This window comes from Wolffia australiana, chromosome 14 (genome assembly GCF_029677425.1).
Source record: "Wolffia australiana isolate 7733 chromosome 14, ASM2967742v1".
Classification (NCBI taxonomy): domain Eukaryota; kingdom Viridiplantae; phylum Streptophyta; class Magnoliopsida; order Alismatales; family Araceae; genus Wolffia; species Wolffia australiana.
The window spans coordinates 6,664,645-6,691,663 of NC_135848.1; the positions used below are offsets into that span (position 1 = coordinate 6,664,645).

The window sequence follows — 27,019 nt, forward strand, 5'->3', positions numbered from 1 at the left end:
AACCATCCTGTCTGGGAACCGTCCCGTCCAGAACTGTCCTGTCCGAAAATCTGTATCCAGAACCATTCCATTGGGAGATGATAAATATTCCCTACAATTGGGAAATGGGTGCAACCCTGGCATCCAAGTCATAGAAATTTTAAATTTTGATTAAAAAATCATAAAATAAAATTTAAGTACATGCATCCCACATCCTGTGCAACGTGCAAGTACAGTATGATTTTTTGTGCCAAAACAAAAAAAATCATCCGGTTCTTCATCCAGTGGACAAATTTACATCTTGTCAAACACCCAAGGCTCTGGATGGAACACATTTTCATCCCCAAGACAAAAAAAACCATCCCCTCCTGGTGAAGGGAGGTGTGTGTGTGTGTGTGAGAGAGAGAGAGAGAGATGGTGATCAAAGAGAGAAAGAGGCAGCCTCTTCGGGCCGAGGAAGATTCTACCGCAGCCAAAATAGACAGTGAGACCCCATTCTGGAGATACCAAAAATTTACAGCCCCAAAAATACGACCGCACAGGCCAGGACAATAGAAGGGCCTCACCTTTCCCCCTCACCTGGCTGGGAAGAGTCCTGGACCAACTGCTGCAGCAAATCCCTCAGCCTCTGCCTCATCCCCGAAGCCTCTTCCGGATCGAACCACTTCTTTCCAAACTGCGAAACATGCTCACGCTCCTCCCGTGAGAAGACGAGTGCAAAATCATAAATATTCTTTTAGAAAATAAAAAAGAATACCACCCACCATGGCGAGATCTTCGCGGCTGAGCCTGGCAGGCGCCGCTTCGATGAACCTCTCCATGAAATACAACACGAAGAGTCCGCAGTCGTAGTCGTTCTTCTGCTGAGGAACCTGCGACAACCAAGCGCGGATCAGGAAGAATGAATGTCTGGGATGAGATGAGATGGTTGTATTTTTAATTACTGCGATTCTTGTCTTCTCAATCATTTTAGGCAGGTTCAGCCAAGGTCTCTTGGAGATTGGGAGATCCTGGGGCGTGGTTTCTTCCAAATAAGCCCATTCTTCCTTAAGATATCTGCAGGTTGAAAGTAATTAAAATTAAAATGAAAATGAAAATATTTTTAATTAAATTAAATTAAAACTTATGTTTAAAAAATGAATACAACAACTTGATGGGGGAGTTGATATGATTTGTCACCTTTCTACATTGTCCAAGATCTGGGCACTGGAATGGAACCGCAAAGAATCTAAATGTAAGACTATAGGGCCAAACTGGTCTTGCTTGGCTGGAATACAAATTATTACTAAGCTCCAATGCAAACTGACACCACCAAAAAGGAGAAAAAGAGAAGAAGATTATTGTTAGCAAATAAAACGCTGGAAAACAGTATCCCACCAAAAATCAATAAAATCAGCACTTTTAAAATAAAAACAGGTTCTTTAAGACCTACAGCAACTTGGATCTCAAAAAATGTGTAAAAGCCTCTCCAATAGGTGAAACTAAGTTTCTTTATCTGATCTGATGACTTGCAGCAGTATCCGATTCCTTGAATATTTATAAAAGCATGCATTAGAACAAAAGAACTCTGCTTCCACATTCAACCCAGAATCTTGGGGATAGAATTGGAACTTGGGTTCGGCATCCAGGACAACAATGAAGAGAGGACGAAGACAAGATGATCACAAGGCGATGATGAGACCGTGACAAATCGCCATTGTCATCTTCATCATGATATGAACGAATCATCCTAGCATTACCAAAGGAAACTGGGATCGTTTACAAACCCTAGTAAGAAAAATGAATGAGAGCACTCATCAGTTCATATGTACATACAATTTCAGCCTAAATACAATGAACAGAAGTCTGATACAAAACGTTTCTTCTTCTCCAAGCATTACCAAAGGAAGAAGAGCAGATACGTGTAAGAAGAGCAGGAATGATTATAAATAAAGGGAAGCGGGAAAGAGCTGGGTATGACTCAATTTTTTCAAGAATTCAGTTGCTAAGAGCAAACTGAAGGCGGGGGAGCAGGATCAGGCCTGCAAACTGGAAGGGGAGAGCTTGCAGGAGATCTCCATCGCCTCTATCTACGTTCATCTCCATTTGATCTTTCTTTTTACACAACATTCTCCTTCTGATTTGTGGAAGTGCCTATTATCAACATTGATCAACTGCTACTGCAAGATTTTGAATTCCATTTGATTAGATATTCGATCTGGTTTCATATAAGTTTCCTCAGATCGATATCAAAGTCCCATGCTTAAGATGTCAGGTACATAAGCCAAGAGGGTTTCATCAATATCCCTCACTCTTCTTCCTAACAGCAAAGTTGAGTAAACATCGAAAGCAATCAATTTCTCAAAGGCAGTCGTCATGCTTGTTGAAAGAGTGAGTTATAATCAATTTAAGACCGGACAACTCATTTTCTCCTATTTGTCATGGATAAATTTTTATTGTCTTGGGAAATCTAGGAATAACGATTTGAAGATTATCAATCTGATATTTCCAGCAAATAGATGACAGATTACTTGTCACAGAGAGTTTTTAATGTAACAAGGCTTACTCTCCATGAATTGGCAAGAAAATATACGACTTCTCGAATATGTTGACGCCTTTCCACCATCTTCTCAATTTTGTGAGGTGTTTCCTGATTTCCCCCTGTTAGACATTTTTTGAGCAGAGATGCACGTAAGTCTCCGCAAACAACTCTTGATGAAAGTAAAAAACGAGAAACTCACAGACGAAAAAGTAATTGGAGAAGTAATTCATTCCAAAATGTATCATTGCACTTAGTTCAAAATTTTAACACAAACTGAAAATGATTTCCTCGTTGATACTCGAGGATTGTAAAAAATGTTAAAAAGTTTAGAACTGTTAACGCAAAACTGGATTTGTGCTCTTTTGTCTGGACAGAGCTGAAACGTAAATAATGTCACTTAAAAATTATAAAGCTGTAGTCCTAAAAAGTAAGCTTCAGAGATTTTTCAAGTCACCAAAGTATATGAGATTAGGCCCATACATCATTCATTCTATCCCTCCTCTTTAATCTCCTCTTTACTCTTGATACGTCACTCTTGATGAGAAGTATTTCATTTTCTACACAGTATCATAGCCAGAAGCTCTTTGATCTTAAATAAAATATGAGGGCCACAGTTCACAAAGTGCCATGGCCGCCAGCGACCTTTTGCGCCCCTTCGTCAAACGCCAATTCGTTACTACGATTGCCAGCACTAACCTCTTGCAATGGCGCCCATGCGGAAGATGAGGTTGGCAACTTCCTATGCATAGGGAAGGTCGTAGCAACTTCCTAAACATCGCACAAATGATTGAGAGAGAGGGAGAGAAGAATGAGAGAGAGAGAGAGAGAGAGATGAGCGAGTGAGAGATAGAGAAATGCAATAAAGAAAGAGAGAAAGGGAGAGAGGAGAGAGTGACATAGAGAGAAAGAGAAGAGTGAGTGAGAGACAGAGAGAAGAGAGAAAGAGAGAGGGGGAGAGGAGCAAGCGAGCGAGAGAAGAGCAATAGAGAGAGATGATTAGACTGCAAAAGATGGGATGAAAGCTATTGGGATAAGAGAGAAGAGCAAGAGAGAGGAAGAAAGCTATAGGGAGAAGAGAGAAAGAGAGAGGGAGAAAGCTATAGGGAGAAGAGAGAGGATAGAGAGAGACGGAGAAAGCTATACGGAAAAGAGAGGAGAGAGAGAGAGACGGAGAAAGCTATAGGGAGAAGAGAGAGAGGAGAGCAAGCGATGTAAAACTATGGGTAGAGAAGAGAGAGAGAGAGAGAGAGGGAGAGGGAGAGAGAGGGAGTGAGGGAGCGAGAGAAAGATAGAGGGAGAGGAGCGAGTGAGATAGAGAGTGAAGCAGGGAAGAGCTAGGGATAGAGATAAAAATGATCAACCTAGAGCGAGGAAGAGAAAAGCAAGTGAGCAGAGAATGACTGAGAGAGGGAGAGAAGAGAGAGCGAGTTAAAGAGGGAAGAATGAGACATCATGCAAGTGAGAGAGCGGGAGAGAAGAGCTAGGCAGTGAGTGAGAGAGAGAAGAATGATCGAGAGAGAGAGGGAGAGAAGAGATAGGCAGCAAGTGAGAGAGAGAATAATGATCTGAGAGAGAGAGGGAGAGCAGAGAGAACGCGAAAGAGAGAGATACACTTGAAAGGAAGAGAGGGAATAATTCTTTTTAAAAACAATTGGGACAGAATCCCACATCCGCACCGCACAGGCCTATGTGGGGTGTACGGTGCAATTTTTCAGCCAAGTGTCCAATGTGCAGTTAGAAATTTGATGCGGACTGCACATCGCACTGGAGGCATGAAAGGACCTTCTCTACCTATACAACATCTGGAGATACTTTTGGGGCGTTCAAACCCTGGAACAAGAGAAGGTGGAAGTGGCCGGCTACTACCACTCCGGCGATCTTTGTGGTGCCAGCGTTCGGAGGATGTGGGGCACCTGCATCCGGAGTCTTGAGGCTCGTCTGTACATGAGCTGAAGGAGGATTTCATGCCGTGCAATAGTTCTAGGTTGGGCAGGAAGGAGCTGGACCAACTCCAACAGATTCAAACGCCCAGGAGTACATGAAGAAATTTATCTCTTCTTGAAGATCCCGGAAATGTTGAAGGCGGACAAGCTCCACCACTTAACATAGGGTCTCCTGTCTTGGGCTCGGACAGAGCTGGAAAAGTGCCACTGGGAGAATCTACCAGCTACTAATGTTGTTATATAGAACATTAGCAGTTGCTGTGATGAAATCAGAGGAAAGAACCAATAATTGCAGTGATGCTCGCTCATACCCAATTAAAGGGGAATACATATATAGTGGAAAATTACCCATCAAGAAGTTCTAAGGCACATTTCATCATGTGAAACCGACAAGCAATATTTTACCCAGGTTGTTTGGTTGGATTGCCTATGTGCATGAGCAGTTGCTGTTAGTGGGAAAGCTTGATGGTAGGTCTGTTCAGTGCATATGTGTGAGCAACACACCCACCAAGTAGTCATGTCAATATTATCTTTCAGAAACAAAACATTTCTTCATATCAGCTAGTGTGACCCTTTGATGAATCAGTCCCTTCAATGGTTATGATAGTTGACAAAGGCCAGTCAATTCTCCTGTTACCCTACCTAGTCTCTAGATAACATCTGTAGTCTGACGGATCAACCCAGTCAAACCATGTGCTTGCAAGAATTACGAATTCTCACCCGTTCTGCACCACCTGAGTTTGCTTTAGTCTTGCTGCCTGGGCAATATGAACCATCAAATGCAGATCTTAAGCCAGTGCCGACTGAAGCGGCTGAACCTATATCCACCTGTAGATCCCCTGATGCAGGTACCCAACGAGCCGACGAGCAGTTGTAATGGCCCATTGCTCTTTGCAGGGCCAACAGGAACTGCACCAAGAAGCAGTTCTACCCCATATCTAATGATGTGTCTAATGATCATTTAGCAAACCATACCAGCCCTTTCCTTTTAGAATTGAGTCTGACAATTATCAGAACGGTTAAAGAAGCACTTACATCAACTGAGTGGCATTGTGCCATGGACAAGGTGATAAGTTCTATTCAAGAAAATACCAAAGAAGGCGCAAGTACAAGCAAGGTCGGAGCACTGCCTACTCCGGACATTGACCAAGTCGAGATCCAGACTTGGTTGGACACTATAAATAAAGTGGTCGAGAACCACCTTAACACTTTTGGCAATTCTTACTTTTGGAGGGAAGAAGCGACGGTTCACCCCGTCAGGGTCGACAGCGGGAGAGCATCGCTGACTGCAAATCACTGCAACCATTCAAGAAGAGAAAGAAGGAACCAGATCGTGGAAGGAGCTGCATCTCTGGAGAAGCCGTCTCGATCTGAGTCGCGGACGGAGCTCGTCTTTGAGGGGGAGGGCCGTCTGTTCCTGTCTATCTTCTTGATCTCATTCTCCTTAACGTACATTTGGGAATTGAGGTTTATATTGGAATTCTTACCAATTCTACTATCGATACCTAGAGTGTATCACAAGGAGATATCTGCGCTTTCAAAAAAAAAATCATACATGGCACTTGGTTCCTTTGCCCTCAAGGAAAAAGGCAGTTGGCTGCAAGTGGGAGTACACACTAAAGTACAAACCAGATGGCACTCTGTAACGGTGTAAAACCCATCTGTTGGCCAAAGAGCTAATAACGTTATGGTGCAAACTGCTAAAGAAACTTTTCCTTCCTTGGCCAAGATTGGGAATATTAAAGTCCTAGAAGCCCTCAACAAATTTGGGGAGGGAGATCCAGCAGTACGATGTGAAGAATACAATTCTTCACGGCAACCTGGAGGAAGAGGTCTACATGACTGTAATTCTAAGGTATAAAGCCAGAAGCTCGAGAGTTGAATGCAAGTTAAAAAAAATTCTATGAAGACTTAAATAGCCCGCTCAGATGAGGTTTGGGTGATGCACTACAGCTAGAAAGAAAGAAAACTCTAAGCAAAACAACAGCAAGCACGCCCTTATAATTAAACATGGCACATCTGGGTAACAGATTTGATCATCTATGTTGATGATATTATTATCACTGGCAATGACCTGGAGACGAGCAAACGTCTTAGCATGTCCCTTGCTGTCTAGTTTGATATCAAATCCCTGAGCAGACTCAAATATTTTCTTGGTATGGAGGTGGCATACTCAAGCAAAGGTATCTTTGTCTCCCAACATAATATATGTCAGAGTTATCATAGTTGGACTTTTGTCATGCACACCTGTCAGCAGTCCTAGGGACCCAAATATAAAGCTGCTCACAAGAGGTGATAGTCTACCAATGCAATGTGATTTCCTACCAACAACTGATCAGGAACTTTATTTATTAAACTCACACCTGATCAGATACTACCTTTGATGTTAGCCTGTAGAGCCAATTCATCCATGCCCTAAGAAATTTATCTTCTAGCAGAACACTGTGTCATTGCCAATCTTTTATGGGAACCCCAGTCAGGGTATTAATTTCCAGAAGACAGCAGACAAGACCATAGAGATCTACACCAATGCAGTCTACAATGGTTCAGTTGCGGATTGGACATCCATGTTTGGGTGTTGCACCTTTGTATTTGGGAGCTCAGTCCATAAGAAAAGTAAGAACAAAACGTGGTGATTGACAGTCATTTTATCAAGGAAAACTGGACAGCATAGTAATTGACATCTGCTTTGTCAGCTAGTCTAATTGGACTGTTGATCTCTTCACCAAGAGTCTCCCAGCCTCAACTTTCTCGACATTGATCTCCAAGTTTCGTATGAACAGCGTCCGCACCTCGCTAGTGGGGGATGTTAGAAAAGGGTTTATGGTGCCTCTTATGTACCTGATATTGGGCCATCCTCTATGCACCCGTTATCTTCTTCCATTGTACCTGGCATTGAAAACCAGCCCTTTGCTGTGAATAGAAACATATTACTTTTTACAAACTCTAGCAGGTAGACATGGTGGCTGTGGCAGATGGAGTGGCGGCCTATGTGGTAGTGGCAAGGTGCTTCCCGTTCCATGCTCTGGAGATGTGCACCCATATCCAGGACATTTGAGTGAAATTCTTCAAATATGCCAACCATAGGACAAGCAGTAGAGTCACAGTGGAGTTTCAGGAAGTTTCAAAAAAAATAGTTGGAGTTTTGGGGCCATCTATCATTGATGGCCCTCTCAGGCCTCATAAGGTCCTATTCAATAAATAGGCAGGAAAGTTCGTTATCGCTGGGCACCACCAGACAGTTAAAAATTCTCAAATGACATAAGTTGAACGATTAGTTGAGTTTCTTCTAACACGAGTTAACTGTATTTGGCTATCATAAAGGTGCTGTTCCCGATATCAAACATGCACTGAGGAAGGCTAGAATGGTTATGGACAGCGGGACCAACGGATGTAAAGATGAAGAGAGATATGAACACGAAAACAACCTCATAGATGGCAAACATGAACACAGATAAGGTGATGATTTGAGAGGATGCTCCCTCTCCCCAGACTATCTGCTGAGCTTCCAAAGCTCATTCTTCTTATTTCCCTCATACTTTCCTCCACCACACTGTACAAAGGGATTTATATAAATTCGCCAATGCTACCTCCTGGCCATGATCAGATAAATGACAAGGCGTCTAACAGAAATGTCAGGATTCGTGGTAGTAAATAAAGACATGAAGAAGCACAAGAAGAAGACATAAATAAGGAGCAAGGGGAGACTCCAGGCAGGACCATCAGCCTCGGTCACATTTAAAGCCAGAAAACATTTTCATAATATTTCTGATCATCTGGCTTAATAAGGCAAATAGGCCATGCTCCCGTACTTCTCTCCCATGCCATGTTCAGTTTGCACTCTCTCCTCCCTCTGCCAATGATCTTACCGCATTATTCCCCTCCATCCGAGTTCCGAGCGACAATCTTACTGCAGGCTCTCCCTCCTCTGTCCCTATCTTCTCCTATACGAATTCTCAGGTTATTATCAATATCCAGGAATGAACTGTATCTTTTGAAAACTTATTATTACTCACATGGCATCCATTGAATCTTTCAAACCGCAATATCGTCCACAAGAACAATAGTCACTGGACACAATGAAAACTATACATATTTTGAAAGATACTTCTCAGTAGTATGAGTTCCATCACTGATGAACACCATAAAAATGAGCTCAATCTAATACCGTCAATGCTGACAACTCAAGATAATACTTTGAAACTTGAAAGTAAACTTTCGTATGGAAAAAATTAAATATTGAAGACTACCGAGAAAGAAATGCGCGTCCAAATATTGTTACCTTCTTAGAGGTTGCCTCTTCAAGTTTGCGGTAGAAATATGTGTTGCAAAAATGGTACTCTTCATTAGGCTTACCCGAAGAAGACATTTCCCTCTGAATATAGCTACATAGAAGATTAATGAGAACATAAAAATGATACCAGTTAAAAATTTTAACCGAGTTTTAAATAAAGGAAACTTCTCAGAGCCCATGTAATAAGGACTCAGACCAAGAGAAAGAGAGTCAAATGACTTACAGGATATAGAAATTCATGATGTTTGACGACAAGTAGGACTCAGGTTCCAGACATTTCAAATCTGAATGGCAAAGTTCAACGCATTCTGGGTGATCCCTGATCCAGTGCACAACAGATAAAAAATAAAATTACTACATTCTTTGATGCAAATCGGATAGAACCTACTTTCTGTAAATTGTTGGGTGTATGAAGAGGGCAAACCTTGAAGGGAAGTAAACTTTTTTCTCCTTGATTGATAATAACCTTTACTAAAAAAAACATATCAACCAAATTAGCCTCCAAGAAAATTTGTGGGGAAACCAAAATAAATGGATCCACCAATAAGGTAGAGACAAAGAATGTTTTTCCTCCCACCCGTCATCAGTCTCCTCTCCTTTTCTCGGCTGATCAACCTGTTGTGCCTCCTCATCTAGAAGAACCACATCCTGAACCTGAAAATACAAATAGAGATCCCTATTTTTGTTAAGGTGGCTACAAACAGCTTCATTGCTTACAAAAAAATCGTCGTATTTCCTACACATAAAAGATAGAGATAAAATGTGAAGGTTGAACCTATCCGATAGCTAGGTTATTCATTGATCTTCTAAGTTTATTTTTAGAATTCAACCATTAATGAATTTTTTTTTTGAAGAAAACCATTAATGAATATTTCTTCAACAAAATGGGTTTTCGGATCATATTTATACTCAGAACAGCTGAGCACAAATTCCAGAGCCTGCTTTACAAAACATTGGAGATCTGGTAAAGTAGATAATGTGACTATTGCCTTTTAATGATGAGAGGAAGATCACCCGAGAATGATGATCATCCCGAAATGATTATTAAATAAGATGGATAGATACACGTGTGACCCAGAAGGTCCCCACACCCTCTGTTTATGTCCCTCTAAACCAAAATGAAATAAGGCTTGCCACGTCTTGAACAATGCCATACAGCGCTGCCTCCCTTCCCTTGAAAATAACCTCATTATGATGCAGTCACATTACCAGAGCACCACAAAAAGCCGTCCCAACTCCTGCCCTTTGGATACACCACCCTGTTTAGAGTTCTAGAAGGCTCTCCACTGAGGAGACATTCACCCCTGTGAATGCCAGGCTGGCCTACACTGCTCAGACAAACAGACATTCCATGAAAAGATAGGAGCAGTATTCTTCAACCCCGGTGCACATAACAAACTCTGGTGAGGCTTCCAGGATCCTTCTCTTCCTGAAGATACATGTCACTAGCCTTCAACTGAGCAGCAGCCAACCAAACAACTGCACTTTTAGGGGGATCTTATCTTTCCATATGACTCTGGATGCATGGATGGTCATCAGTTCCTCCTCAATTCGTATGTGTCTGATACGGTCATATACACCCCAGACAGAGAAGGGTATGTTTGTCCACATCCCATCATCTTGAGAACCCCACGATGGTCTCGGATGTAGAAGGGCCCACTGCATCCTCTTAAGGTCCTCCACCCGGTAGTTTTACAAGTTGTTGATGAAAAGGGGATTCCAGGGGCCATCCAACAGTCCCAAACTGAGGCCAGAGGAATCTGCTCAACGGCAAATAGACATGATAATTATTCACCTAGAGGTCCCCAAGCCGACCAGATGTTCAGCCAATAGTGGAATGTGGAGCCGTCCCCTAGCTTGGGGCCAAAGAAGTCTCAGATTTGAGGGAACACCTGCCTCAGTCCCTGCCAAAATGCAGATGACCTGTTGACCAGAGCCGCATGTTCTCTCAGGCCACACATACTCTGCAGTAGTCCTTCAGGACCTTTATTACCACATCTACCTCCAGTCCCATAAATCTTCCCACCACTTGGCCAATAGGTCAAGATTCATGGCCTGTAGCTTCAACTACCCCCAGCCCCACCAGGTTGGACAGTCTGGAGGCCATGTCCTAACATCCAGGGGCCATTCCCCTCCCTTCTCCCATCTTGAGCTTTTCTTTAGAGATCTCTTCACTAAGCCTTCTAGGCACTTGCTGACACCTATACGGAGCTTCAAGAACAAGAGGTAAACGATGCGAGCACTAAAAGCACCTGATGCAACGACACAAGGCAGTCCCCCCTCAATAGCACTTTGACCTGCAACCCTGTCAAGGGAGAAGAAGAAGAATACTCATTGATAATGAGCAAGTTACAAGAAGAGGGTATATATACCCTAGAATAGTTAAGGGATAAGTGGGGTTAGTGGGCCTTATAGAACAGGGACCCACTAACCCTATGACGTCACACTAACAGCCCCCCGCAAGTGAGGTGTGGATATCATCCATGCCGAGCTTGGAGACTGCACGGACAAGTAGGGGGTTGGACAGTCCCTTGGTGAGTACGTCGGCGGCCTGGTCGGATGAAGCAACAAAATCGAGGTCGAAGATCCCCTCGTCCATCCGCTCCTTGAAGAAGTAGCGGTCGCGTTCCATGTGCTTGATTCGACCCTGTTGACCGGGATTCTTCGCCAGGGCAATGGTAGACTTGTTGTCACAGAAGAAGTGGATTGGGGCGGCATACTCAACGCGTAACTCGCGGAGTATCCCATATATCCACTGGCCTTCCGAGGCCCCATCGGCAAGAGCGCGGTACTCGGCTTCCGCACTGGAGCGGGATACTTTGTCTTGTTTGCGGCTCTTCCAAGTGACAAGACTGCCGAAGATAAAAGTGCAGTACCCTGTCGTGGATCGGTAGTCGGTCACCGACCCAGCGAAATCAGCATCGGTGTAGACTTTGACGGTCTTGTCGGAGCTGCAAGGAAACAACAAGCCTTTTCCGGGACAGCCCTTCAGGTACGCAAGGACCCGATGGGCTGCCTGTCGATGGATCTCATGTGGCTCATGCATAAACTGGCTGAGAAGATTCACGACGAAACTGATGTCTGGCCTCGTATGAGTGAGGTACAAGAGCTTCCCCACCAACTGCTGATACTGGCGATGATTCACCGGGGGTGAGTCCTCCCCTTTGCCCAATTTGACGTTTGGGTCAATAGGAGTACTCACCGGTGCACAGTCAACCATGCCTGTGAGCTTCAGCAAATCAACGGCATACTTCTGCTGGGATACAAAGATACCTCGAGACGAGTACGCCACCTCCAGTCCAAGAAAGTACCTCAAGGGTCCAAGGGCCTTGATCTCGAACTCGGCAGCAAGAGCAGCAGAAAGGCGGGATGCCTCCTGAACATCTGACCCGGTGATCAACATATCATCGACGTATACCGAGAGAATCGCAATCCTCCAGGTCCATGGTGGAAGAAGAGAGTCGCATCACCATTACTTTGAATATACCCTTGAGCACGCATGACGGAGGAGAATCGTCCGAACCACATCCGGGGAGACTGCTTCAGTCCGTAGAGAGACTTGCGCAGGAGACAAGCTGTCCCCGGTGGGCCCGGATACCCAGGAGGGTGTCGCATATAGACTTCCTCAGTCAAATCCCCATGCAGAAAGGCATTCTTGACATCGAATTGCCGAATAACCCACTGGAAGTGGGCCGCCAGTGCAAGCAACAGTCGAACGGTGTCCATCTTGGCCACCGGAGAGAATGTCTCGAAATAATCAACACCGTAGGACTGCGTGAATCCCCGCGCTACAAGCCGAGACTTGAGACGCTCAAGAGTGCCATCCGCATGATGCTTCTTGGCGTGGATCCACTTGCAGCTCACGGTTTGCTTGCCTGGTGGTAGTGGCACGACATCCCAAGTACGATTTTTGAGCAAGGCATGCATCTCTTCGTCCATCGCCGCCTTCCAACGAGGAGAAGCGATAGCGTCAGCAAGGCAGCGTGGTACGGGATCCGAATCGATGCGGGAGAGAAACAGCTGGTAGGGAGTACTCAGCCGTTCGAAAGACAGATAGTGCGCAAGAGGATAGAGGGGAGTGCTGGTGCACTTGCGAACCCCTTTTCGGATAGCAATGGGCAGATCAGCATCGTCGTCGTCGTCAGATAAGGACGAAGGAGATGGATCACCCGACAGAGGAGCGGAAGCAGGAGAGGGTGATCCATCAAGCAGGATAGACTCATCAGGGGGATGAGAAGAAGTGGACTGCGAAGTCGATGAGGATGGCAAGGAGAAGTCCGTAGAAGGGTCCACGGTAGGCGCCACCGAAGGACTCTCCGACGGAGGAGCAGGAAGTTCAAGTGAAGGTGGAACAGGAGGAGGAGATAAGTTAGGAACTGTGGGTTCCTCAGACGTAAAAGGAATTATCTCCAAGTGGGGAGACAAAGGATCCTCACCAAGCGTAGGGCCAGGTGAAGAGGAGGTGGCTCCAAAAAAGGGTCGGAACTCCGCGAACGTAACATTCGCAGAAACAAAGAATCGTCGAGAGGACGGGTGGTAGCAACGATACCCTTTTTGGAGCGAAGAATAGCCCACGAAGACACATTTTAGTGCCTTGGCGTCGAGCTTCGTCAAGCCCGGTGTGGTGTCGTGGACGTATGCGTGCATCCAAAGACTCGTGGAAGAAGGTCCGTGCGGTTTCACGTCCGGGAAGGCCGCTTCCATCCGATCAATAGGAATGCCGAACTCGATGCTCGATGATGGAAGGCGATTGACGAGGTGAGATGCCGTAAGTGTCGCCTCACTCCAATAGCTCCATGGTACATTATAATTCAGCAACAAGGTGCGAGCCGTCGATGTCACATAGCCAATCCGACGTTCAGCAATCCCGTTCTGCTCGGAGTAGCAACACAGGGACGACTCGTGAAGAATGCCCTGAGAGGCAAAGAACGAATCCAGTTCGATGTTAAAGAAATCTCGGCGTTGTCGGAGCGGAACCGCTGAATTTGACGCGACCAAACTGCGTCTTAATCATCGCAACAAACTGCTGAACAGTCGCCGCAACAGCCGACACGCCACAAGAAGGTAAGTCCAGGTATACCGAGTGGCCTCATCCACGAAAATCAGAAACCACCGGTGTCCCTTGAGGCCGGCTTGTGGAGCAGTTCCCCACATCACTATGAATCCGATATAGTGGGACTGTCGTGTGAGAGGTGGATGGAGAGAAAGAAGCACGGCGATGCTTCGCCAACTGACAACTGTCACAAACAAACGTCTTCAGGTCCAACCCCTTACACAAATCCGGAAACAAACGCTGTAGAATAAGTAAGGGCGGGTGTCCCAGCCGCTGATGGGCAAGTTGGAGGTGACCACGCCTCTGCGCGCGCAGCATCACTGGCTCCGCTGTATCATCAGACACGAACTGCCCCACCGTCCAGCAGCAGCAAGTCTCGGTCCCGTCTAATCGTAATAGTCCTCCCCACCTTGTCAGACAAGAACATCCCATCAGGCTGAAGGTGAAAGGAGCAATAAAGTGAATCAACAAGACGCTGAGGAGACATAAGCACAGCACGAAGGGATGGCACATGCAGAACATTCGTGACGACACCGAGGCCGTCCACATGGATTGCCCCAATACCGGCGACCAAGTCTGCCTCCACCGCTGTAAGGACTGACCGACCCAACATGCTTTGTGTAGGACACGAATCTGTGATTGAACGGAGTCATATGCTCGGTAGCTCCCGAGTCAATCACCCAGGTGGTATCCGACAGAAGTGGCGCGGTGAGAGCGGACGTTCCACAATACCAATCACCAGATGAAGGAGACGATGACCCACCGAAATTGCCGAAGGAAGCCGTGGACTGGGACTGCATGGCTGACACCATGGTGGTGAGACGGGCTACCTCTGCCATCAGCTGGTCGACGGAAGTAGACCCAGAAGTAGACCCAGAAGTAGAGGTCTCGGCAATGAGAGCCTTGTCCTTTGCTTCCTTAGGTTCTCTTTTCTTTGGCGGGCCCCGGGACTCGCGATTGAGGCGCTTGAAACAGTTGGGCTTGATATGCCCAAACTTCCCACAGTAATCACACTTTGGAAGTACCTTCTCCGGTCCCGGTCCAGTGGGAGTCGAAGATGGGCGGGTGAGAAGGGCAGAGGAGTCCGATATGGGATCCACGGGAGTGGACTGCCGAAACTGAGAATGGCTTTCCGCTTCAGTGAGTTCCTGGACAAGTGAGTCGAAGTCTGGAAGGCCTTCGGCGCGCTTCAGGGCCTGACTACTGATGGCATCATACACAGGATTCAGGCCAGCCAAGAATCCCATGAGACGGAGCCGTACGGTAACACGTCGATCTGCATTGTCCGTCCCTTCACCCGGGGCATAATAGTCAATATCATCCCATTTCTCCCGGTGAGCCATAGCATAGTCGGCGATAGACATAGTTCCCTGAACAATCTTGCTCAAGGAAGTCGAGATCCGGAAGAGACGCCAATTGTTCTGGTCGGAACCCCCAAATGAACGTGCTTGGTCCCAAAAAGCTTTGACGGTTAGGCGGTTCCGGAATTTGGAGTAAATCTCCGGATGCAGGGTTTGATTGAGAAGCCAACCGCGGATGAAATGCTCCTCGGCCTGCCATGCGGAGAAGTACGGGCTCGTCTTCGGTACAGGTGGATGCGTGCAATGCTTGAAGAGGAGACGAGCCTGCAGAGTGGTCTCGACAAATGTCATCCAGTGTAGGATGTTCGGGCCACGAAGGCGCTGACTGTCCACCGGGACGGGAAGTGGCGTGCCGATTTTGCTTGAGGGAAGCTTGTCCGCAAAGTCCGCCTCTGTGTAGGTAAGGTCAGCGGGCAAATTCTCGACGTTCGAGGCAGTCGGTTTGAGTTCTGCCATCACTGGTTACACGGACGGTGCACAGGCAGCAGAAACGGCGTCGGAGGACAGAAGAAACGGCGTCGGATGACGGATGACGAGTCTGGTCCGTCCGCGACGGTTTCTCCCGTCCGCGACCCCTCCGGCGGCCTGTTAGGGTTGATTTCCAGCGGTTTTCCGGCGGATTTCCGGCCGGAAAGAACAGATCGAAGATGAATATGGCAGATCGAAGATGAAAGAAACCGCAAATCAACCGCTGGAAAACCGACGAAGAGTGTCCGAAGACAATCCGACGAATGTCCGATGAATGTCCGACGAATGTCCGACGGCAGCGGACGGCAGCGGACGGCGGCACTTGGAAACAACGTGGAAGAAGAAACACTGTGGAAAAAACGTGTTCCACAGGGACCAAATCGAGTAAGAGCCTAGGGCTCTGATACCATGTCAAGGGAGAAGAAGAAGAATACTCGTTGATAATGAGCAAGTTACAAGAAGAGGGTATATATACCCTAGAATAGTTAAGGGATAAGTGGGGTTAGTGGGCCTTATAGAACAGGGACCCACTAACCCTATGACGTCACACTAACAAACCCCTCTAACCTCAGCTCCACCTTCTCAATTTAGGGAAGCCACTCTGTAGTCTTAAGACAACCTCCCGTCATGGATAATATCCTGATCAGCGTCCCCAAGGCGCTAGAGCATACAGCGTCCTCTCTGATAACCCAAGACCAACAAAAGTTAATTTCCCATGGCTGACATGACGCCAGGAACGGTTTGCAAAGAGGTCCAGTAGTGTGGAGAGCCCTGACTATGGAGACCAACGCCAAATGTGGCAGTATCATCATCACTCTTCAGGCTTCCAAAATACAACAGGTTCACCACCGGGAGCCCTGTCCGTCGGCCGAACCTGACACCATCTATTCGTCCCATTTCGTCCAATCAACTGTGTCCATCCTCACATCACTACGTACATCGCCACAGGAAACCCCCAAATGGAAAAAGCACTGGTGTCTAATCTCCAGATTCCACACTTCCCAATGTCTTAACCTCCTCTAGAGCCGTGAAGCCACCCCCAACTTCCCCAACTAGCCACTCATGGCGTATTCGGCCAATTGTATCCATCCTCCCCCCTTCATACCCGGTTCCTCCAGTCCCCGCCCCTCTCCACCTTTGACTGTTCTCCCTTTTGTTTATATCTTAATAATCTGATAAGTTATTGTGGAGGACCTGTCAGCAATGAGCCAAAGGGACACGTCCAGGCCAACCTAAGGACCTGTTTCACCAAGCCAGGGCTAGAAGCCAGTGTGGAGTTATTATTTTTTTTTGAAGAAAGTATGGAGTTGTTATTTCCATCAGGTTCTGCTACGGACTAACAGATCACATAAAAACTAGAGGTTGTTAGTGTCAGATCATAGCAAAATACTGGGTTCTGTGTTTTCTATATTTTCGCCCTCACACCCCTTTACGGTTTTCATTTAATAACCATACAAGGGGATAGGTGTAAAACTCCATAGTATGGGTCATTCGACCTAAAATTGATTCAGACTTCAATCAAAACTTGCTGCTGCTGCCATCAACAGGAGTCTCCACGGAGCTGCACTGAAGACAACTCATCCACCACAGAGAAGGTGATATGATCGGTTGCATCAAGACCAAGGAATGTATGAGAATCCTGCAATATGGATCTAGTGATCCAAGGATGAGGAAGTCTTCATAGTATGAAATGAATAGAACCGAAGGAGAGATAAAAAGTAGAGAATCCAGAAGGATTCTTCCCTTCTCTGGTTCAGCAGGCTTCACCCTGCTGCTCCAGCCCCCAGCTGCCATCAACGGCCAAATCACGGGAGTCTTGAAGAATATATCGTTCCCTTTTCCCGCTCCATCTTTTTATAGGTTGTCCACATGTAATTCTTTGTGCACACGTGGCTGTTTTTGTAGAAAGAACTGTGCATACGTGTCTGTAGTTAACTCATCTTCCGTTCATGCCTTCTTTGGTAATGTCGTGTCAAATGTGTCAGAACCACATTGGAAACTGCTGTTAGTTAGCATTTTTTAATCAACAAAAAGTCGTCATTATTTATTTCCTTCACGTTGAAGCCTCTTTGGATCCATAAAAACCAAAAAATCAGGAATTCCGAAACCTTGTCTGAAAGGCACACATTATTAGTTAACTGAACGACCATTTTTGAAGCAAATATGGAAGATCACCCAAGTAAGGCGATCAACCTGATGGTATTGAAATTATGGATGTTAGGTGCACTGGGAGACCAGAATGCCCCCTCTTAATTCACTTATAAACCCATAAGAAACAGGAATTTCCACATTGTCTGTAGTGGCCATCCTTCCTTTCAAAACTACCTCTTTGCAACCATAACGCCCACAACACCTCAAGAGGTCTTCCCCATCACATCCTCCTGGACCTGCATCCCTTGGGAGAGGCCCAGAAGGCCTCCTCTTAGGAGACATCCACATCTGGGATCTGCTGCAAGGCCCATATCACCTTGGCAAACTGGCACGCAAAGAAAAGGTGACAATAGTCTTCCTCACCATGTGTCTGGAGGACATAGAGCATTCTGCCAAAAAAGAATGCACCATGTGTCTGTGAGGCTTGTATCTCAAGTCGTCCCCTAGGAAACTTTACAGGAACTTTCTATAATCATAGAATGCTACAAGTAGCGATGGTTGTCTGACCCTCAGACAATCACCCTCAGATCTTCATGCAGGCATCTCGGACTATAAAGGAGATGCCTCTCCACTCCAAGCTATCTTGTGCCCCATCCAAAGGTCTGAGATGTAATAGTGACTGTTGCATCCCCACCAACCGTTCCGCACTCTGATCTGACAGAACAACCTCTAAGATCGCATGCCCTATTGTGCAGATTCCATGCAAGGCCAAACAGGCTCGGAAACTCCTCTCATAGGATGCCTTGAGCCGACCAGTAGTCAAACCAATATCAAAGGATCCATCCCCAAGTTTGGTGCCAACAAATTCCCATGCTTAAGGAAAGGTCTGCCAAATGCCATGCCAGAAAGTAGATTCCCCTCAGACTAGAAGCACATGACTGTCCCGATTCAGCCCCTAGCTATATGTTGAGGAATGTACATTGTCCAGATTTATTTCTAAGATGACCTTAAATAAGGTGAGAACATCTATAATTGAAGGCATACTGACCCCTGAAAACTATGTGGATCTATCATTATCAAGCCTCTTGAAAAACTTAAGTGAAGAAGATTTCATCAACTTATCTACGATAATTAGAATGAGCTGTAGACTTCGGATAACACTGGAGAGCTAGTAACCTACATCACATCCACTATTAACAAAAATAATGATTTGATGGCAAGAACGTTTACCGATTTAAAAAAATCAAGAAAAGCCAATGGCAAAAAATTAAGAAAATATTTCAAAACTAAGAAAAAGAACAAATAACCTACTGATAAATATTTTTTTAACATCTACAAAAAAGTAAAATTGATCGAGAGAACATTTACCTTCATTGGATTGCAATTTAAAGATTTTTCCGGAGATTTTCTTCTGCAAAAAATAAAATCTTCTTAGAATTGGATGAACGAAACCAGATTACCAGAGGCAATCTCGATACATAAAAAATTAACAACAAGTTAATCCTCTTCTTCTTTTACATTCCCAAACTGTCTCTCAGTCAGTTGCTGACCCCTATTAAAACCGAAGTTGACCATGTTGATTTAGAAAAAATCCGTAAATTTAAGTACTTTCTAACAGCTCTAGTCTTTCCGACAAAAGGTATACGTACATATAAGTTTTCAAAGAAATACACAAAAAGGTTTTATTGAGGGCAGTAACAATCCAAAAAAAAGTTTGCGCAAGGGGATTTTAGGTTTTGCTTGGCAAGATGAGGGGAGGCAGTGAGGGAAATATCTAATAAGAACCTTGAAGTAGGTTCAGAACAAGGGAAGGAATAGAGGAGAAGAGTAGATGTTCCTGGGGTCGGAGAGTATAATAGGAATGATCGGAGGGGTCAAAAAGAGGTGGTAGCGATCGACCGAGCACAAGCCGCTTGAAGATGCAGTGAAGTAGTGACAATCACAACAGACAAGGATTGCAGAGGGAGAACGGACTTAGACATCAAAAGGAAAGACAAGTGACTCCACCTTTATTCTACTTGACCAAAATGCTCCTAGTGGGCTAACCGTATAAATATCTTCTTTCTTAGTTCCTCTGAAGATCAGTATGAACAACTCAAATTCTTTCATCCCCTTGTAATGGTAACGGTTCTGACCAAGGAAACAATTATACTTCGTTTTCTTGATTAAAGTTATGGTTCATCCCTTGTTTGATAATGGAGGCAAACTGATATGATCCCTGCCCGGGGATCGTAACATAACCGGAGAAGGAGGGAGCTGGCCCTGGCGGAATGGGCGACCCCAAGAGATGAGGCCAGTGGTGGTGCGGCGGAGTGGGCGTCGCCGGATGGAATGAGACCCGACGGGGTGGACATCGTCGAGGGAGATGAATGCTACCAAAGAGGTAACACTACTTGGAATTTGATCCCTGCCCTTGGACAAGGAGGGCTACATACTTAAAGGGAAATGCAGATGGAAGGGAAAGACTATAATGCCCCTGGTGCGCTTACTAGAGGGAGTAGATCATAACACAAATCAGGGAAGTCATGCCCTCAAAGGTTAAAGGATCATTAGGATTTTTGATAAACCAATAAAGAGAGATGAGGGCCAGAGACACATGCAGCACAATAGTTACCATAGTTTAATGTATATTCCACAATTATGGAGTCAAGAATGTCACACTGATATCAAAGCTAAGACCAATGGGACGTTTGGGTAGCATCAGAAAAAAGGGACTTTAGAGCTCCTTGGAGATGGAGGTCTGTGTTGAACTAGTTGAAGCATATTTTACCCATTTCAGCGCAAAGAAAGTTGGTTATGTTTCTTCTTATCAAAAAGCTTCCGTCTTAGTATGTTACGGAAGGGCATTATGAAGCATTCCCCATGACGGTTCTCTTTTTGGAACGAAGATACAAAATAAATGGGCGCCTGAACGTCCCACATGGCCCGGCTCCCCTAAGCTAGGCCTAAGTAGCATTCTTGAATAGTACAATCACAAATTGATGGAGTTGAAGAACTTCAACTCCATCAATTTGTGGAGTTGAAGTTGGGTATGGAGGGGCACTTGGGTATGGAGGGGCACTTGGGTATGGAGGGGCGTACTGCTTTCAGTTCGCGAGGTTTACAGGAAGATCAGGGAGAGTACGACAGAAGATGCAGACATTGTTTGTACATGCAGACGCCTATGGAAGCAGAAAGTCCCGTTAAAAGTGCAGATTTTTGGATGGTTGCTTATTGGAAGGCAAATTATGGCATGTGTTCTCCTAAGGTGAATGATCCCGGACACGTCGACAGCCTGTCCCATGTGTGGCCTAGGAGAGGAAGACTGTTCTCACTTGTTTCTTGAGTGTCTTTTTATGCAAGCCATTTGGAGATCACAGAAGCTAAGCAGGTGGACGTGACATCAGATATGACATGTTGAGAATCACTCAGGGGGAGTGTAGGCAGAGGACATTTGAGATGGGGAAGGTTCCTTGTGGTGCTCTGGACGTTATGGTTGCACCATAATGAGGTGGTATTTAAGGGAAAGACTGTGTCCCTGGACTCAGTGCTACATGATGGAGTGAATTGTATATCCAAGTAGTTCAGTACGAAGAACAGGAGGGAAAGGGGGTCAGGCTGACCGGGCATGTAATTTTCACCGACATATATTTTATTATTAATTTTGGGTTGATAAGTGATTTCAGGTGATCTTCTCTCTCTTCTATCAAAAAAAGGCTTGGTTTATCAAGGCATAAAAGTTTACAGGCAAGATGTTCTCAAAATAAGTCAGGCAATGCGATTAGAAGCCTGTGTATCATGGGAACAAAATACGGGGTTAGAAACCTTGTGTGTCAGCATGGGCAATAACACAGTTTTACATCATTTCCACTTGTGTGCCAAGTGGATCTACAAGGAATTAATAATAGTATACCCCTAACGAGGGTAAAGTAAATGAATGAGTAAGGTGCCCAGTCCGCCATAATACCAAAAGAAAGCCAAGGCCATGATCGGGAGGGGGAGAGAGGCAGAGGGAAAGTTGAACCGTCAAATGATCCTCAAGTGGCAACAGAAGATGCAACGGGAAGAACAGAGAATAGTTGGAGGGGAAGGAAGGGGACATCGGTTATCATCTTGTACAAATTCTCTTGGAAAATGGAAAGCAAGCCGGGAGCTCATGCAGGAGCAGAAGATACCAGAAGTTGGCGAATGGACTTGTCATGTTTTTTATATTCTCTTTCACTAAAAATCACCAGACTCTTACAAACCTACTCTAGAAATGAACTGAATAGTTGAGTGTTCCGCCAAAACTCTATCACGCACTATAAAAAAACATTTCAAAGTTCTACTCTGGGTTCCTCTAACAACAACGAAGAAATTAAGTTCAGAGGAACGAAAAAATAATATCACGAATGTACACCTTTCAGAGAAATAGCTCGTGCATCCTTTCTCTTGCTGAAGAAAAGAACCTCCAAATACGCCAATCCCCTGGGGTTTAATGCCACCAGATTTACGTCTGTCTCTGCTAGTAACACCTCTTGGGCTTCGAAAAGGTGATGATCTTGAGGATCCCTTACTTTTATGTTTTTTCCAACCCAATCTGCCAACATCACTACTGCCATCTTTGCACATGACACTTAATTCCTTTCTATGAGCTTCATGATTTCTAGACGTTACCTATTGATAGAGGTAACTTCCAATCAATGAACACCTCACAGAGACAAACACAGTTATTATTAATGTACCTTTTTTTCAAGCAGTTCAGAGAATCGAGAACCAAAAGAACCTGCAAGCCAAAAAAGGAATGTAGCATACAAGCTGAAGTTTTTTGATATGCAGCAGAAGTGTACAAGACTAAATATTGATGACGTAAATAAGAAACGATAAGAATTTCTATGAACTAACCGTCATTCCAAGTGAGTTGAAGAGTGACATTTAGGATAAGTGACTCGAAAGAGTATCTAATGTAATGCCAAACGAAAAAGAAGTTTGGTGTTGTGTAATATTTCCTCATTGGGCAAGTTTGAAGACAAAGATTTTATACATAATAAAGAAGACATGGAGAAATATAGTTGGAACGGATCAACGTCTTATCAATCCAGCATTTGTCCACATAACGGGGAGATTTCTTCAAGATCATCAATATTTTATTTTTTACCTTCTCTCTACCTTTCAATTACTCTGAATTCGTAAAAAGGAATTCCATCCCCCTCGTACTGACTAAAAACCAAAAAAATGATGGCAACCGTACCAGGTGATTTTCTTCTTTTCGGGCGTCCTCCGTCCTTGCATTTTTCACCATCCTGCAAACAAATGAGGCCAAAAAGTAATGTATGAAAATAAATCCAGGATGATAACATCGAAAGCTACCATTTGCCTTTAAAATCAACTAGAATCGTCGTTCAAATTCAAGATCAGGTAGCGTTCATTCAACAATTTACGCCGCGTGCAGCTGTCCCCGATGTCAGTTAAATAAAATTAGTGTGTCACTGCAGTTTTAAGCCACCAAGGAAAAAATTTGCCCCAACCCAAAACCAAAAAACCTATCAAACCGAAGATACGAGCGCGTACCTTCTCGCTGACGGAGCAGACTAAGTTCTGGCGCCGATCCCGTTCTTCCTCCATCATTTTAAGCCTCATTTTGAGCTTACTTCCCCCGTCCGGCAGTTTCAAAGCAACATCCGACGACAGATGCTTATGATGGCGTTCGATTCCATCCGCCAACTCCTGATCAGTCATACAAGAGGAAAAGTTGGGCTCCTCCGACGGAATCTCCGCTTCTCTACCTTCCTGCCGTTCTCTATCTGATAGGAGGTTCCTCCAAGGGATCTGGAGGGGCTTCTTCCCCATCGCCAGCAAGAACAGCGCCCAACCCGCGGCGTAGAAGAGCCTCGTTGCAGAAACTCTCAGCCCTCACAAACCCAAGCAAACTTATATGGGATGTAACGATTAAACAGCTACTTATATAAATGTAGTAGGTAATTTTCATACTAAAACTCCTATTTACTTCCTAAGCACTGTTCCCATCATCTCTCATACTTATATAAATGTAGTAGCTAATTTTCGTACTTTAACTCCTATTTACTTCCTAAGCACTCTTCCCATCGTCTCTCGTACTTATATAAATGTCCTATAGGTAATTTTCATACTTCAACTCCTATTTACTTCCCAAGCACTCTTCCCATCATCTCTCATACTTATATAAATGTCGTAGGTAATTTTCATACTTCCTACTTACTTCCTAAGCACTCTTCCCCTCATTTCTCATACTTATATAAAAGTAGTAGGTAATTTTCATACTTAAATTCATATTTACTTCCCGAGCACTCTTCCCATCACCTGAAATACCAATATAAATGTTGTGGATAATTTTCATACTTAAACTCCTTTAAATTATCATTCTAGTGTGATTTTAACTTGACAGTGATGTGAAATCTGGATGAAGTTTAATCTCAGCCCTAACAAACCTGAGGTAACTCATATAGGATTTAATTAAAATCTTAATACAACTTTTTATAATTATATAGTAGGTAATTTTCATTGCTAACTCCTCTTTAATTCCCACGTGTGACTTAAAATTAATAGTTGGTAGTTATATATATACTACTTATGCAAATCCTTTTTATCAGATTTATGACTTTCCTGAAATTGGATAAGATTTGCATCAACTACCTTTTTTTCAGGTAGTTTAATAGATGCGGATGAAGTGTAATATTAATTCATCATCTCTCAAATAAGAGGCCGATCTGCCTCGAGTTTTGGATCTCTTAATCTTAGACTCGTATCTACGTTCACTGAAAGGGAATTTATGATAGAAATAAGAAGTAAATGACAGTTTTATAAAATATTTTTCTTTTTAATTGGCACGTATTACTGCTCAAGGGTTTTTCTGAAAGAGTGGAACGCCAGCAGTGACTGTCTGCGTATTCCAATCTTATGTGAACAAAATAATTGTGTTGTTCAGATTTTAAAGAAATGGAGAGATATTGGATCTTCACATTACATCTGAGCATCGTCAGCATACAGTACCAGGAAGTAGCAAGCTGAAAAGATAGCATCCTTTTATTGGCACTTCTCCACAGAACAACTTTTATGTTTTGGCATGGAAGTTAGATAATTTCCTATATTTTAAGGTTGTGCAACGTTCATTTAATGTAATTAATTTAGTATTTTTAAAGTAGCTTAGGTATTCACTTGATTATTCCTATTGTGAGAACCTAAATCTCTACCCCCATCAATTAATCATCATCTAGATGACCTTGAAACTAAGTGGTCCTAGTTATGAATAGCTAATGATTGACCCAAGCCATATTGTATAGTTAACTTATGTGATTATAAATTTATCAAATTATTATTTGGAACAAAAAACACTCTAATTTAATTATTCATCACTATCTCAACTCCCGCGACAGATCCTAAAAAATAATCCGCTTTCATTTTATATGATGCTTGGGGTAAGCCATCACTTGAAAATTGAAGTTAGACACCATTGTATCAACATCCACAAATTTTGACTTCCTTTTTGATATTAAATAATGATATTAAAAAAATTATTCAACATACTAACAACTCTCAACTATGTGTCCTAAAACAAAACTGCAAAATCATAATAAATTATTAGAGCTTATAATTTAAAACATAAATGCTTAATTAATTTATTCAAAATATTCTTGACTGGTTTTCTTTCATTCAGTTGTGATGGCGAGGACGCCAACACTTCAGCATCGAACGCGTCACCACGGTCAACCGGAGTCAACCGAAGTCAACACGCCGCAACCGTCGACAAGCACGTCTCCACCCACGCACGTCCGTACACGCGTCATGACACGACGCCAGAGGCAGATCCACAACTGCCCTTTGGCGTGACACGGCGCACATCTTTATTTTCTCGTCATTTTCTCTTTCCTCCAAGGCCTATATATAGGCCATTGTTTTCAAGAAACATTAGGCAGTCATTAATTAAAGAATTGAGTTTTGTTAACTCTTCTTGGAGGACTGCCCAGCCTCCCCTATCCTTCTTAACCCTAGCCGTCGTCGCCGCCGCCGCCGCTGCTACTGCCGCCACCGCCAGAGCCGCCTCACGACGTCGGCCTCCCACCTCCCCTCCATTCTCTCTCTCTCTCTCTCTCTCTCTCTCTCTCTCTCTCTCTCTCTCTCTCTCTCTCTCTCTCTCTCTCTCTCTCTCTCTCTCTCTCTCTCTCTCTCTCTCTCTCTCTCTCTCTCTCTCTCTCTCTCTCTCTCTCTCCAGCAGCCCCAACCAGGCCGCCCTAGGCAGCCCCGCCAAGGCCACCCAGACAACCCCGCTGAGGCCGCCCAGGCAGCCCCGCCAAGGCCACCAAGGTAGCCCCGACCAGGCCGCCCAGGCAGCCCCGACCAAGCCGCCCAGGCCGCCCCGCCAAAGCCGCCTAAGGCAATCCCGCCAAGGCCGCCCAAGGCAGCCCCGCCAAGGCACCAGGCAGCCCCGCCAGAGCCGCCCTAGACAGCCCCGCCAAGGCTGCCCAAGGCAGCCCCGCCAAGGCCACCAGGCAGCCCCACCAAGGCCACCCATGCAGCCCTCGCCAGAGCCACCCAAGAGCGCCTAAGCCGCCCAAACCGGGCCGCCCGAGACCGCGTTCAGGCTGCCCCTGTCCGAACGCCGTCGGCGCTTCAAGCCACGCACGCTGCGCGCGCTCGGGTGCGCTCGGGTGCTCTCCGCCGCACTCCGCGCACTTTGCGCGCGCGCCGGTGCTCCGCGCGCTTCGCGCGTTCAGTGCCCGCGCGCGTTGCTCCGCGCGCTTTGTGCGCGGGTGTTCGCCCCCGCTTGACTCTGCGCCCAATGCACTCAACCAGGGCCGTTTAACGCCCGGAACGTCCAGCCTCGTCCTCATCCACTAGGCCGCTCAACGCCCGGATTTGTCCAGTCACATCACGATCAGAATTTCCCACTCCCTCTTCACGCATTACGGTGCAGAGGTACGCCTGAACCCTCTGGTGTCGAAGTGTTCTCCGTCCAGTGTTTTCTCAGGAAGTTTCCACCGCCGTCAGAATCTTAATTGGTTTTGAGTTTCTGCTTCTTCTACCTCCCTCTCGAGTGTTTCCTCGCTACGCGAATCCGACGTATTGATTTCGGTGCTTAGGCATCGTCGCGGTGGGGGAAGACAATACTCCGGCCCTCGATAAGGGTCGGAGCTGCACCACCAGATTTTTCATCAGTTTTAAAGTCCGGATCCGACCGTGTGGATTTCTGTGGATTGTTTTATCCCTCCTTATAAACCCAATTCCCTTCGTCAACCTGTCCGTCGTCCTTTCCCCTTTGTTATCCCTCACACATCCATCCTACCCTTACCCATTTACCCAGTCGTTCCGCCGTTC

The 27,019-nt window shown here is 45.2% G+C and overlaps 2 protein-coding genes across 2 annotated transcripts; both read right to left on the reverse strand.

Annotated features, from left to right (window-relative positions):
- Nucleotides 1-217: 217 nt before the first annotated feature.
- LOC144712143 (ubiquitin-like-specific protease 1D) lies at nucleotides 218-23,580 on the reverse strand. The gene is made up of 14 exons (XM_078586331.1): nucleotides 23,240-23,580; nucleotides 22,920-22,971; nucleotides 22,414-22,454; nucleotides 22,089-22,345; nucleotides 19,079-19,121; nucleotides 9,315-9,391; nucleotides 9,162-9,203; nucleotides 8,961-9,056; nucleotides 8,726-8,828; nucleotides 2,525-2,619; nucleotides 1,159-1,281; nucleotides 924-1,035; nucleotides 744-851; nucleotides 218-655 (listed from the first exon to the last, which is right to left on the reverse strand). Exons 1-14 carry the CDS (start codon nucleotides 23,516-23,518, stop codon nucleotides 542-544), a joined length of 1,542 nt encoding a protein of 513 aa, XP_078442457.1. The 5' UTR covers nucleotides 23,519-23,580; the 3' UTR covers nucleotides 218-541.
- LOC144711997 (uncharacterized) lies at nucleotides 14,142-15,607 on the reverse strand. Its single transcript, XM_078586173.1, has 2 exons — nucleotides 14,554-15,607; nucleotides 14,142-14,199 (listed from the first exon to the last, which is right to left on the reverse strand). Exons 1-2 carry the CDS (start codon nucleotides 15,605-15,607, stop codon nucleotides 14,177-14,179), a joined length of 1,077 nt encoding a protein of 358 aa, XP_078442299.1. The 3' UTR covers nucleotides 14,142-14,176.
- Nucleotides 23,581-27,019: the final 3,439 nt, after the last annotated feature.

Bases quoted from the DNA above. Each gene is read 5' to 3' on its own strand.
- LOC144712143 (XM_078586331.1), bottom strand. From the start codon at position 23,518: ATGGGGAAGAAGCCCCTCCAGATCCCTTGGAGGAACCTCCTATCAGAT. The intron at 22,346-22,413 runs GTACATTAATAA...CTCTATCAATAG, and splicing joins CTGAACTGCTTGAAAAAAAG to GTAACGTCTAGAAATCATGA. The intron at 1,036-1,158 runs GTGACAAATCAT...TTCAACCTGCAG, and splicing joins ATCTTGGACAATGTAGAAAG to ATATCTTAAGGAAGAATGGG.
- LOC144711997 (XM_078586173.1), bottom strand. From the start codon at position 15,607: ATGGCAGAACTCAAACCGACTGCCTCGAACGTCGAGAATTTGCCCGCT. The intron at 14,200-14,553 runs GTGGGTCATCGT...TTGTCTGACAAG, and splicing joins GGCTTCCTTCGGCAATTTCG to GTGGGGAGGACTATTACGAT.